We start from the raw sequence: 12,932 nt of genomic DNA, 5'->3' as shown, positions 1-12,932 counted from the left end.
CCCCCCATTTTGTCCTAAACTTTCCCTCTAGCAACAGCTCTGCTTTGTGCAAGAAGGAGGTGGGGACAGACAGAGATTAGTTCCTGCTACCCAGCTAATCCACCCCAGCTGCCCAAAGATCTGGGTCAGGTCCTCCTTTCCATCCTCAGTTTGGCATTAGCACTGACCAGGATGCAGCCAGAGAACCACAGGTGACCCCACAGTCCCACATCACCTGGGATCCATCGGTCCCAGGGACCTGCCCACCCTGGAGGTAGTTGAGGAAGTAGTGCTAGCTCTGCCCAGTGGCAGGGGGGCTTGCTTCTTCCAGATCTGGCCGGGAAGATGTCAGGGCTAACCCGCCTTCCTCCCAGCTCCTGGAACCAGCCCCAAAGATTCCGCCCTCTGACCACTCACCTCGCCGCCCTCTGACCCACAACCCTTGGGCTTGGCTGCCCAGGCAGAGGCAGGAGAACAGCATCTTGCAATGCAGAGGTGTCTGCTAAGGGGAAGGCCTGGAAGATTAATGCTTATCTCCTCCCTTAAGTCTCTTACTGGCTAATGGTTACAGTCCCACAAGAGTAACAGCACTAAAAATAAGGGTGCTCTGGCTTTACCAGTGACTCAGAACAGGGAGAGGAGAGACACAGATTCAGACTTCCAGCTCCTCAAAGGAGCTGCCCAGTGTCCAGAGGGTCCTTGTTAGCCACTTAATTCAACCCTGTCTCCAAGGAGCCGAGTCCCCATGTCTTCTCTGAATCCCAGGCTGCTCCTTAGTCTTTGTGCTGGTCCTTAGTGTGTACTCCATCCATGAACACAACAGTTTTGGAGTCAGACAGCCCTGGGTTGAGTCCGAGCATGGCTATGGCAGGTGAGTTATTAAATCCATCTGCGCCTCATTCATTCATTCATTCAAATACACTGTTCTGAAAGCTATGGCTACAGCAGTGAACAAAACAAGACAAAAATCCCTGCCTTCGTGGAGGTGATATTCTAGTGGGGCTGGGAGCGGGGGAGGGACAGACAAGAAGAAGGGGAATGGCACATGAAATGTCATGGCAAGTGCAAAATGTGGGAAAATAAAGCAGGGAAAAGGAACAGTATACATTTAAATAGGACGGTCATGGAAAAGCCTCAGCAAGGAAGTGACGTTTGATTGGGACCTGAAGGAGGTGACAAAAGGAGCCAGGCACATATCCTGGGGAAGTTTCCTCACTCTGAAAACGGAGGCAGGGCTCTCTGCGGATTAAATGCGGTAACTGGGTAAATGCTCAGTACAGTGCCTGGCACACGGGGAGAACCTGAGCCAAAGACATTGAGCGAGTCGGACCCAGAGTCCGGCTAGAGTCCACAGCACACCAGCAGAGCCCTCTGACTTGGCTCCGCCACAGCCCTCCTGAGGGGGAGGTATTCCCTCTGGGCTGGAAGTACCAAAGCTGCTGCTTTGGGTGGGGCCCGCCCTGGGGAAAGGAGAGCAACAGGGGCTTCTCAGAGAGAGGACAGCCTAGCTGTGCCACTGCCTGCGGGATCCCCCCTCTTCCTCGGCCTCACCCTTGGAGGCGGTGGCGTCCTGCCGTCCAGAAGCTCTGCTCAACGAGCCATGTGGTTTCTGCCTACTGTACTCTCCCTGCGTCCTTACGCCGGGCACCGCGGGCCACCGCCCCAGGCTCCCCACTGTAGTCTCCTGCCCCTTTCCCCCACACACCTCCTGTCCTGGAGGCCCTTCGGGGACCGGGCCTGGTCCGGGGAAAAAAGCAGAGGGCTCCACCCCAGCAGCAGCAGTGGCATTTCAGGAACAAATATGGTTTGTGGAGTATCTTCCCCAACTGCAAAGGCTGTCCCGGCTAAAGCACAGCATCACAACCCCAAAAGGGGTGAAGCCACTGAACTGATTCAGTCCACAGGAGCAGCACGAGGGGCCTGCCTGGGCATCCTGAGGTGGTAACACAACAGCTGGTGCTTTTGTCCCAAAGACGGCCTTCTCCCTCGAGTCACCCCTCCTTCCACGGACCCCTGAGCTCGCTGTTCCGAGGCCTTCAGAGGCTGACCCTCTTCCCACCCACCTTTCAACTGGGCTATTCCCCGCCTCCTCACGTGGCCCAGCCCCCCGCTTCCTGTTTGACAACAGCCACTTCCCGCTTCTGCACAGGGCCACTTCCTGCCTGCCTGTGTGCTACTGCCATGGACAGACCCACCCTGGCCAACCTTCAGCCCAGCTCCAACCACATCTCTCTGCAAGGTTTTCCCCCTCAGTAGCAGAGGTAGCAACAGGAGCAGAAAGCAGAAGTGGCCGTTATCAGGGACCTGCCTGGGCCTTCCCCGACAGCCCACCCAGTGTAGAGCCAGGCCCGAGAAACAAGCATCCGTGGAGGCCTTGCCTCTCCTGCCTATGGCCCAAGCACTTCAAGCCTTGGTCCAGGCCAAGTACCCATCACAGGAAGAGTGGCAAGGAGTGACCAGATAGTCAGTGCCAAGGGAGGCAGAAAAGAGGAAGCAATGAGGAGACAGCATGTAGCAAAGGGGAGGCAGGGTTCTAGAACCACCTCTCCCCTCAATCCAAACGAGAAGCCTACTCCAAATGCACTTGCCTTCCCCCCCACAGGACCAGGGGCCAGGGAAGGCTGGCCACTGGTCCTCCATGGCCTTGTAGGGACATGACTGATTTAGTGACATTTCCCTAAAACCACAAATGCCAGTGCTAGCTTCACATAAGACTCTACTGCCACCTAAATACACCACCCTCTGTGATGGGAAAGAACACACATGGCCCTACTCCGGCTATGAGGACCCTCCCCAAGTTCCAATCCCGATGACACCTTGGACTTTCCAAAGAGTATTTCAAGGGTCTGTGCCTGTGATCCTGACATGAATGATGAGAAGATGCCTACAGCTTCCTACAGCCCAATTTCAGATGCTCCAAGTGGAGCATCTCCTCTTGCTGCCCTCCTCGTCCTTCCCAAGTGGCAGAGGCCTCCGTCTGGCCCCCGGGGCCTCACTCCGAGGAGAAGGAACAAGGGTACCATAGGGATTTGGTGTCATAATCCACATTTCCAGCTGCTTATAAACAGCCCCTGGCCTTGGGCGCTGACTAGTGGGAATCCCAGGCCACAATCCCATTTACCTCATCGTGACACTGCGATGCCACAACCCTTCCTCTTTGAATCTCACTCCAAAGGTGCAAAGAGTCTCCAATTAAGAGCAAAGTCCATCCACCATGTCTGCGCAGGGGTCACGGCTTGGAATTCCTTCATGCTCACACACCCGGGACCAGCCGCGTGCTGTGAGTACAGTGGGATGGGGCCCGAAACGTCCTCACATCAACCCCCCAGGCTCTGTCCCCGAACCTGGCAACCTCCTTTTCTCTTCAGTCCTCACTCAAGCAGCTCTCACCAGGACCTGCTCACACAAAGCTCAAGCAGCTCACACAAAGACCCAGGTCCCACTGTGGCCTCTGTGTCCTAAGAGAAGCTTTAACTAAGGAGGGAGAGGAGAGAGGCACCAACAAGTGCCCCATAACCAAAGTCTCCCAAACCAGCTTAGATGGAGAAAATCCCCATGGGGTCACTTGCAAGCTCCAAGAAGGCAGGGCTCAGCCTCTGGACACTCTGGATTCTCTCCGGGCCAGAACCGGGTCAGCTGCTGAGTTCTCCATGCCCCCAGCAGGGATCTGGGTGCCTGCAGCCTTTGCCCACTGTTTTGGTGACATTTCCTTCATGGTAACCAGCCCCAAGTAAAACATCCCAGGAAGCAGCCCCTAAAAATAGCTCCTCCCAGGGCAGCAGCAAGCGGGGGGAGGGGAAAGAGAGGGAGGAGAAAAGAGGGGAGCAGATGGGAAGCTGCTGCTGATAGGACCCAGGAAGTAGAGACGGTGCTGGGGGGGAGGGGGTGGCTGGAAATATCCCCACCACAGAGGGGTCTGTACCCAGAGAGCTGGTACAGATGAGAGTGAGGCCCCAGCCAGCAAACCAGAGGGATTTGCTCCACCAGGCTTAGAGCTCTGGGCCTAGATGGAGGTGTGGATATCAGCACGTATCACAGGAACAAAATGCCCAGAATCTGTGTTTTCAAGGGAGGAGCCACGGGGTAGGTGAAGACCATACTGCTTGAGGATGCTGGGGTCTGAGCACTGGCAAAATCACTGGCATACCTACAGCTCAAAAATAAACCAACCAACCTTTTGTGCCTTGGTTTCCCCACCGGTCCTGGGACAGATCTTTCTGACCATGGGCAGATGACAAAAGGCTTCTGCCAAGAGGCACTCAAGAGGTGCAAAGTGCCCATCCCTTCCTGTCATCACCCTTTTGGCACCCATGGGATCAGGCCCCTGTCGGCCTGCCAAGGCTGTCCAGAGAGCAAGCACAGAGCTGGGGGCAGGAGCCTGTCATACCCACTCTTCCCCTTGCCTGTCTCTAGCCTCAGCAGAGAGAGGGGTCAGCCATTCACCTGTAGGGTTTCAGCATAGCCCTGAACCTTGGAGCACAGCTTCTGACAAGAGACCAGGGCAAGCAGCAGGGAGAGAGCAAGGATGGGGCCACCTTCCAACCTCCATCCCCACCCCATGAGGCCAGAACCCAAAGTCATTCTGGGAAGGTGAGTGGGATGGCAGGGTGACGGGCCAGTGTTGTACGAATTAAGTCACATAGCTCACAGCTTGACTGTATGACAAGATCGGCCCAGCAAAAGCCTTTGGCAGAGAAGGGACCTCCAGGCTGCTTTCTCATCTACTTAGGGGAACAAGTCAGTGGAAGCTCAGTCATTTATATACAGGATGCCCATTTCTCTGTCAACAGAAACTGACTGGCCTATTATCCTCAGGAGGAAAGCACAGTTTTGTATACAACCTCCTTAAATGCCTCCTCAAGCAGCAGAGTCCCAGCATTCCAGCGCTGCATAGATCGCTCTTCCTCCCCCCACCCCATGTCCCCCCCACCCCCAGCCCTGCACTGCTGCTTCACCCTCCCCTCCCTGCCTCCCCTCGCTTCACCCAGATCCTTAACAGGAAAGTCTTACTTGGAGATACCACAGGGGACACAAATGTCATGGGGGCTACTCAGGCCAACACTAAGGGGGTGGGGACTTACAGCTGGCACCACCCAGGGGGATCTGATTTCAGTCCCCAGGGCCAGCTGGACCCAGAAAGGGACAGCCTTTGCCCTTCTGGTGGCCAACATGCCACAACCTCAGGCACTCAGCTCCGCCACAGCCTTGGACACAGGCTGACACCCCAGTCTGGGGGCTCAGAAGGAGGCCCCTAATCACAGAAAAGCCCATGGGTACAGATGGCCACATACCAGCAGAGATGCCACCTGGAGAAGGCTGGGCCAAGGTTTGTCTGGGAAATCTCAGAGACCATGACAAGAGTTACCGCTGGTGCGTTTGCTGATTTTAGATGGCGTTTCTTAAACCGTGGCTGGGGGACCACCTGCATGAAATTCGCTAGGGCCCATAAATTCACTATACTTGTTTAAAGTATAGATTCTGGGGCCCAATGCCAGACCTCCTGTGGATAAAGCCCAGGAATCTGTGTTTTTTAACCAGTACTCAGGTGATCCATATGCACACTAAAATTGAAAATCACTGCTGAGAGGAAGTCCCAACATTGCCCTATAAGGCCATTACTGACAGGGAAGAAAGAATTATAAGCTACACTGTGTTCCTACATCTCCCACCTGCTATATATGCCCCAAGCACAGGTCTTTAACCTCATGTGTCCTCTCCAACAGCCGTGTCAGGCCTGCAGCCTGGCTCTGGATCAGAAAGGGGGAACCCAAGCCAGCACCAGGGTACGAGGGTTCCTACAAGTCGGCTCTGAGTTTTCTGAGAGCCAAAGCCAAGAAACGACCATGACTGGTTATGTAGTCCTCTGAATCCATTCATTCGACATGTATAGGCTAGGTATATGTCAGGCACTTTGCTGGGCCCTGCCCACACAGAGGTAAAGAAATAGATATGGTCCCTACCCTTTACCTCCCAGGTCCTCAGGAAGAAGAAAGCTTTTGCTTACATTTAGCCTCAATAGAAACTTCTTCACATGGGGTACACAGATTAATAAATAAATAGCAAGTGCTGTAACAGATTTGAAAATATTGTTTCTGGTAGCATCTCTTAGTAAGGCCAAGTGTCCATGTAGTAAAAGCAACTGGAGTCCAGATAAATGGTCCAAATACAAAGGTTCCTTATGAGGCCAACTGTTCCAAGGATAAATCCTAAACTACGGAAGAATAAAGGACCATTTGCCCTTCAACTATAGCAATATGGGGAAACGCTTTGGATGTAAGCAAGAGAGCAGGATATAAAATGTTATGCTCCACGAGGTGAAAATCTATATGCATATGAATAAAGATAAGAAGGGAATCTGAAGATTTAAAAATAAAAAAAGACATAAGGGCTCAGGCTCCTTGGGGGGGTGCTCTTAAATCTTAAAATAACGACTTATCATTGCCATCACCTGGCCCACTAGCTCCTGCATCCAAGCCTATTTTAAATGCCTCCTTCAGCCTAGTGGAGAGCTAAGCTTGGAACCACGGGCTCCCTTAAGAGCCCCAACTCCACACCTATCACTGTTCCAAGCAGAGGGAGTGACGTTATATGACTTTCAGTGACTTTATGTAGACAGGCCTGCAGACAAAGACGGTGCTCAATGCACAGCCACACAAACTCCCTACCTTGTAACACAGCAACAAACGTGGGCCTCTGAGGCCACATTGACAAGAAACAACGGAGTAAAAGGATTCCCACCCAGATCCAATCCCCCCGTAAGACCAGGTGATCTCTCCCCACGCCTCCTGAGCACTTCACTGCAGATGCCCAGGAGAAGCAGCTTGATACCCTTTTCTTTCCTTTTGATTCGCAGCACGGAAAATCACAAACAAGAAAGAACACAGGCAGAGAGACTCAGCAAACAGGGCAAGCCCCTTCAGACCCTCATGGATGACCCTGGTGGGCCCACCACATTCCTGGACACAGAAATCCAACACCTGCGGAGTCCTAGACAGACAGACAGCGAAGAGTGAAACCCAGCCCCAGCTGCTGCACCTTTATAAAATATACAGCGTAAACCGAGAGGCTGCAGGGTAGCCACGGGCCTTTACTCCCTAACCCCAAGGGCACCAGCCTAGTGGGCACCCTGGCCCAACTCTCCAGGAGCTCACATCCCCTGTGCCCAAACCTACAGCACAGCCCCCAGCTTGGTCCCTCCATCTCCAAGACAACACCCTCCCACTCTCCCACCTCCGAACCATACTGGCACTGACAGATTCCTGACCCCTCTTGTTGGCATCTGTGCCCATCAGCCAGGACCAAGCCACTGTCCCTAAGTTAACCTGGTATGCAAGCCACACAACAGAGCCCCAGTCTTGGCATAACCATCTCGAAAGAGGGGGAGTTGATGTCTGAAACATATGATCTTACACAAGAATCCTTTCCTTAAGGGACAAAAAAAAAAAAATCGAAGAGAAATCAAACCTCATCCAATTTGGGCAGGGAAAGAAAGATGTCAGTTGGAAAAGACAAGGCCGGGTTTAAAGGAGGTGAGGAAGGGAATGGGACATGATGACACAGGCCAGGGAAGTTCAGGTGGGTACGGAAGGAGAAGAGAATGACAGCCGAAGGCAGGCAGCTCCACAAAGTCACCAACACAGCAATCCTCACATCTCAGAGTGTGGCTCCCAGCGTCCCTCCCTCCCTCACCCCTGGGTCAGAGGACACTGGTGAGATGAGGAGCACGAAGCATTGCATCATTAACTGGAGACACCAGACACCAGCCCCATTTCTGATGCACCAGGGCTCTGCTGTGTGGGCACAGGGAGGTATCCACTCTTGAGCTGCCGTCCCTGCCTGCACCCTGCACCCTTGGCCACAGGATGTCTGCCAAAGCGCCCAGCCCACTGTGTCATCCCCCTACCCCAGGGGAGGAGGGCATCTGACTGCCCACATATCTCTATGGCAACCGTCGCCTCCGACTCAAGGTACCCAGAGAGAAAGAAAACAAACAAATAAGTCAACTTTATAGCCAACGTAGAGGAACAGCAAAAGATGGAGGCTGGGAGGGAGACAGAAAGACAAGCCCTGTTTGTGGGGATGAAGAGAAACCCTCCCAGCCAGGAGGCAGACACAGCCTTGCTAAATAGGTCCCAGAACAACTGGACACATGACAGGAGCCCACTGTCATCTCCGTGGAATTTAATAGCTTCTCTGATGCTCAGGGACATCAACTACAGCTCTCACCCCAGCGTCGCCTGGTTCACTACTAGCCACAGCCCTCACCTTCCCCAGGGCATCGGTCCTGGCTCCTAATCCATGTGTGGGCATCCTATTGCCCCAGACTAACTCCTTTCTCTGGGTCTAAAAACCTTTGTCCCCTGCTGCACCCCACAGCCCTCAATGATGACCCATCCACATACCTCTGTACTCACCAGACCTGTTCACAGAGCACTGCACACACTGCTGGGTCTATACCTATCAGAGGAGGTGAGTTTGGCAAGCACCCAATACAAGGTTCAGGGAGTGTAGGTTTGAGGTGTGAAAGACAAAGACAGGGCCTCACCCTCCTGGCCTCAGATACTTGGGAGGACCTCACAAATCAGGCTCCAAGGCCTGGGCCTTCACAATCCTCGGACGTGGAGACAATGCTGCTCCTACCCAGACCAGGCCACTGAGATTTCCAGACCATGAGGCATCACCCTCCACCCAGGACAGGCTGCATCTGCTGCTGCACCACCAACTTTGTAATTTGATCAAAAAAGCAATCAAGTTCATCTGGCAGGATCTGTTCCCAAGAAGCCCTCGCCAGCAGCAGCCTCCCCTGATGTTTACAGATTCCCTTCCCTTGGGAGTCTGTTCTGCCGCCTGGTGGGCAGGGGGAGGCTGGATTTGTCAGAGCTGTTCACTTACTGCATTTCCATCCTAAGTCACCACAGGGGCAGGGACCAGGACAGGCCTGGATCGGCTGCCCACTGCCCGCAACACAGAGACTCCAAATTAAGAGCTCTCCGTTCCATGCCCCCATCACTCCCCATGTCGCCTCCCTTAAAAACCAAACTCCCTTGAGCCTTCAGGTACCACTCCTCCCTGTAGTTACCTACATGTCTTACATCTTTTTCATTCTTTTCTACCTGAGCACTTCTGGTTCCCCATGCAACTCCTTGCCTGGCTTCCAAGTCAACCAACCCTGAAATTCCAATTCTTCTGCAGGGGCTAAAATACACAACTCCCAATTCCTGGAGCATCTTCAGAAGCTATAGCACTTGGAAGCAGCCTAGGGAGAGGCCAAGATGGGGGAACACTCACCCCGGGCAGATAACTTCTTGGTGTTGATGATTTTTGCTGCGTACTCTTGCGTGGAGGTTTTCTTCACACACCTGCGGACCACAGAGAAAGCACCCCTGGAGGGAGAAGGGGGAAAGAACTGGGACACGGAGCAGAGCAGAGTGACACAGACACGCTTTCAGGTCTGAGAACAGCGATGCTCCCGTCACCAGCCCTTTAGTCAAAATCATACACACCAGCGAAGTGACCATCACCTTCTAACCTGGGGCAGAAGGATGTGGCCACTGCACGACACTGAACGGATGTGGGTGGAGGACCACCCCATCCCACCCCCCACATCTACTTCGCTGGACAAAGCAACAGCCCCAACCTCAGGCTGTACATCAGGAGCTGGTGGGCAATGCTTAAAACACACACCTGCTGCATCTCCCGGACAGCCCCGCAGTACCGGCCAAGAGAACGAGGAGAAGGGACAGAGACCCTGCCCTTCTCTCAGCGGGAATAGTTGAGGGTAGGAGAAGGAGAGATTAGGAAGAGGGTATGACTCGGAGAAGGAGCTCTCACTCAATCATGGGGGTAGGTGAGGAAAGTGAGGCTCAAACCCCCCACAACCGGCTTCATCCCACTGCATCCCTGGCTCAACTGACAGCAGGGAAAGAGAGGATCCAGTTGTAGGTCTCAGACATCAACAGCTCCCCTACCCCATGATTTTTTCCACTACTTTCCCCCCAAATGGGAGCTCGCACTCTCTAGCTCTGGAAACGTCTAGGGGGGCGGGCAGGGCGGGGGCTGCAGTGGCCGGGCTCGGCGCCGCGGGTGGGGGTGGGGGGGCCGGGGCTGCTGCAGCGGCCAGCTCAGTGCAGAGGGGAGGGGGATGCTGCGGCTGCGGCGCGCGGCTCCCGGGACCACTGCAGGGATAGGGGGAGGGGACAAGGGGGTGCTGCAGCACTGCCCAGCAGCGGGGCTGGGATCCTGAAAGCATCAGTAGCGGGGGGCGGGGCCGGGCACCAAACATCCCCCCACACTCGGGCACCGCAGCGGGGTTGGAGCTGCAGGGCCGGGGAGGGTCCAGAGTGCCAGGAGCGTGGGACATGGGACAGGGTGCTGAGTGAGCTCCCAAGCAGGGTGAGGAGGGGGCGCGGCGAGCAAGCGGGGTCAGAATGGGGGGCGCCTGAAGGGTGAGGGAGGGGCGGGGCTGGAGGGCGCCCAGGAGCGGTCCGGGGGCTGCAGTCCCCGCGGCAGCGCGGTGTGCAGCAGCCCGGGCAGCTGCTGCAGGGCGCGGAGGGGGCTGCGGGGCACGGAGCTGGGGGTGAGGGGGCCCCGGAGGCGGCGGGCGGGAAAGGCTGGGGGTGGGGCGGGCCGAGGGGGCGCTGCAGCGGCCGGTGCAGGGCCGGGGGGCGGGGCGAGGAGCCGCATAGCGCCCGGGCGGCGGGGACAGGGTGGGGGGCCGCGGCGGGAGGCGGGCGGGTCGTACTTGCCGAGCTCCTCGAAGAGCTGATAGTCGTCGGTGAAGCGGGTGCAGGTGGCTGTGGTGGCCATGCTGGCGGGCGGGCGGACGCGGCGGTGCAGCCCGCGCCGACGTCGGTGCACAGTCACCGCCGCCCGGCCGAGGGAGCAAGAGGAGGAGACGGGGCTGAGCCCGGCAGCACCGCGAGACTTTACCGGGGAGAGCGAGGGAGGGAGGGACACCCCCGCGCCCGCCCGCCTGCCCCGCCCCCAGCCCCGCCGGCCCCCCGCCCGGCCCCCGGACCGCCCCCGGGGAGGGGCCTTCTGCCGTCGGCTCCGCCCCGCCCCGGGAGCCGCCCGGGCTGGGCCGCGCGCTCGGGGTAGCAGGGGGCGGGGGTGGGGTCCCAGCCCCCGGCCACCCGAAGGCAGCTGAAAGCCTCACGACCTGTGGGTTTGTTTGCCCCAGGGTGGACCTGCAAGGGCTCGGAATGTGCGTGTGTTGGGAGTGTGGTGGGGTCTGGACCACCGAGTTTTCTAGCCGTCCTTAGCCCCCAGCCCGGCTCACACGATGTGGAGAGAGGGCCAAGGTCAAAAAGTCCGCTGTCAGACTGCACACGGGGGAGGCGCCCCCAGCCTGTGCAGAGCCAGTTCTCTCAACAGCCTTCCCTCTGAAAGCGGACAGTCTAGACTTGTGTAAGCATCAGGGCCATTATTAGATAAAACCCTTCAGGCATGGTTTGTTCAGGGAGACCAGGCCAGGGCCAAGGATGCAGGTGGAACTCTGCCTTCCTGCACTCCAACCCTGGCGATAAGAGAATGTTCTCTCTCAGGCCAGGAAGAAAGGGATGAGGTGGGAACGATTAAAAAGATTTTGTGCGGTTGTGGGCTAGAAGAGCAAGTGGAAGGAAGGAGAAAAAATATCCCCATTTTTCTTGCAGGGCACCCTGTATTTTTATTTTATAGCACTCATCACATTTTGTCATGATATATTCAATTTACTGCTATGAGAGGCAGTAGAGCTAGAATGTAACCACATTCACTCTAAAGAGTGAATTCTGATGTCAGACTGCCTGCTTGGATTTCTGGGCAACTCATTGACCAGCTGTGTGATGTTGGGCAAGTCACTTAATCTTTCTGTGCTTCAATAGTTTATCTGAAAACTGAGAAGAATAATAGTATCTACCTCACAGGGTTGTGAGTATTAAATGGGCAAAATCACTTAAAGCACTTTGCATAGCTCCAGGCACCTAAGTAGGACAGAGGTAGCTATTATTATTTGTTTAATATTTGCCTTCCCACTAAGCTGTAAGTCTCCAGTAGGGCAGGGCCTCTGCCTCCTCTGTTCACCATTGTATACTTAGCCCCAGTCCCTCAGTAAACATTTGTGGAATGAAGGGACGACTTGGGGCCCCCGCAGGGGGAGTTACCATCCCTTCCTCTGCAGCCACTGTCAGAGGACAGTAGGACTGAGGCACATGACTGTCTCCGTGGAGGAGAAACAAGCTGGGCGGGTTCCCAACCTGCCCTGCCCAGGCAGCTGTACCCCAAGTCAGGGGCCAGCCCCAACTGGGCAGGACAGAGTTGGGCCAACTGCTGCAGCTCAGTCTGGATTACAGCAGGACGCCCACTGGGAGTCAGGCCTCCATTGTCAGCAGGCTGGCTCACTGAGAAGGCAGCTGAGAGGCGTCCCAGCCTCCCAGGCTGCCTCCCTGAGGGGGCGGGTGGAGCAAAGCTCCCAAGGAAGGCTCCCTTACTTTCCTCACCCAACAGCCCTGGGAGCTGGGGAAAACCAGACTGCCCAGTGGGGGCGATAAAGGGAATGGGAGAGGAAAAGCTTTAACAGATTGCCTGGGAGGACGGCAGCAAGGACCAGAGGAAAGGGCTGAGGCAACAGAACACCATGCCCCACCCCTCCCCAGGGCAACAGGAAGTGAGGCGCTGGGGAGTAAGGCCACTTCCTATCTCAAAGCACTGGGGTGAGAGCAGCATTCTGAGTGCCAGCGTGGGGCAAGGCAATGAGATTATACGTGGGGATGACAGTGAGTCCCGAGTTCCTGTCATCTACCTTAAAGGCAGAAGTGATGGCTAGTCTGCACTCCAGAAATAGGGGCTGCATATTAATCATCAATGTGCCCTTCCCGAGCCCTCAGGACAACTTGGTTCCCCACCTCCTCATGCTGAAGCTTGATATTCATTAATGTAAGGTGGCTTGAAGAAGATGGAGGGAGATCAGAACAAGC

At 55.7% G+C, this 12,932-nt stretch overlaps 1 protein-coding gene across 20 annotated transcripts in view; it reads right to left on the bottom strand.

The window, feature by feature from the left end:
* Nucleotides 1-10,897, bottom strand: part of CAMK2G (calcium/calmodulin dependent protein kinase II gamma) — a 55,892-nt gene extending 44,995 nt beyond the window's left edge. For 18 of the 20 annotated variants that reach the window (XM_073878776.1, XM_073878783.1, XM_073878780.1 and 15 more), the window contains exons 1-2: nucleotides 10,721-10,897; nucleotides 9,268-9,362 (exon numbers count right to left, since the gene is read on the bottom strand). In XM_073878776.1, the coding sequence (XP_073734877.1) occupies nucleotides 9,268-9,362; nucleotides 10,721-10,785 (160 nt within the window). In that variant the 5' untranslated portion in view covers nucleotides 10,786-10,897. Of the gene's footprint in view, nucleotides 1-396; nucleotides 1,569-9,267; nucleotides 9,363-10,720 lie in introns of those variants that run through there. The other 2 variants (XM_025850426.2, XM_073878781.1) reach the window with 2 other exon arrangements.
* Between the last annotated feature and the right edge of the window lie 2,035 nt (nucleotides 10,898-12,932).

The sequence above is a fragment of the Callorhinus ursinus genome, unplaced genomic scaffold (assembly GCF_003265705.2).
Source record: "Callorhinus ursinus isolate GAN/ISIS: 27379988/994484 unplaced genomic scaffold, GSC_fseal_2.0 scaffold31, whole genome shotgun sequence".
NCBI lineage: Eukaryota > Metazoa > Chordata > Mammalia > Carnivora > Otariidae > Callorhinus > Callorhinus ursinus.
This window is presented reverse-complemented; position numbering and strand designations above follow the sequence as displayed.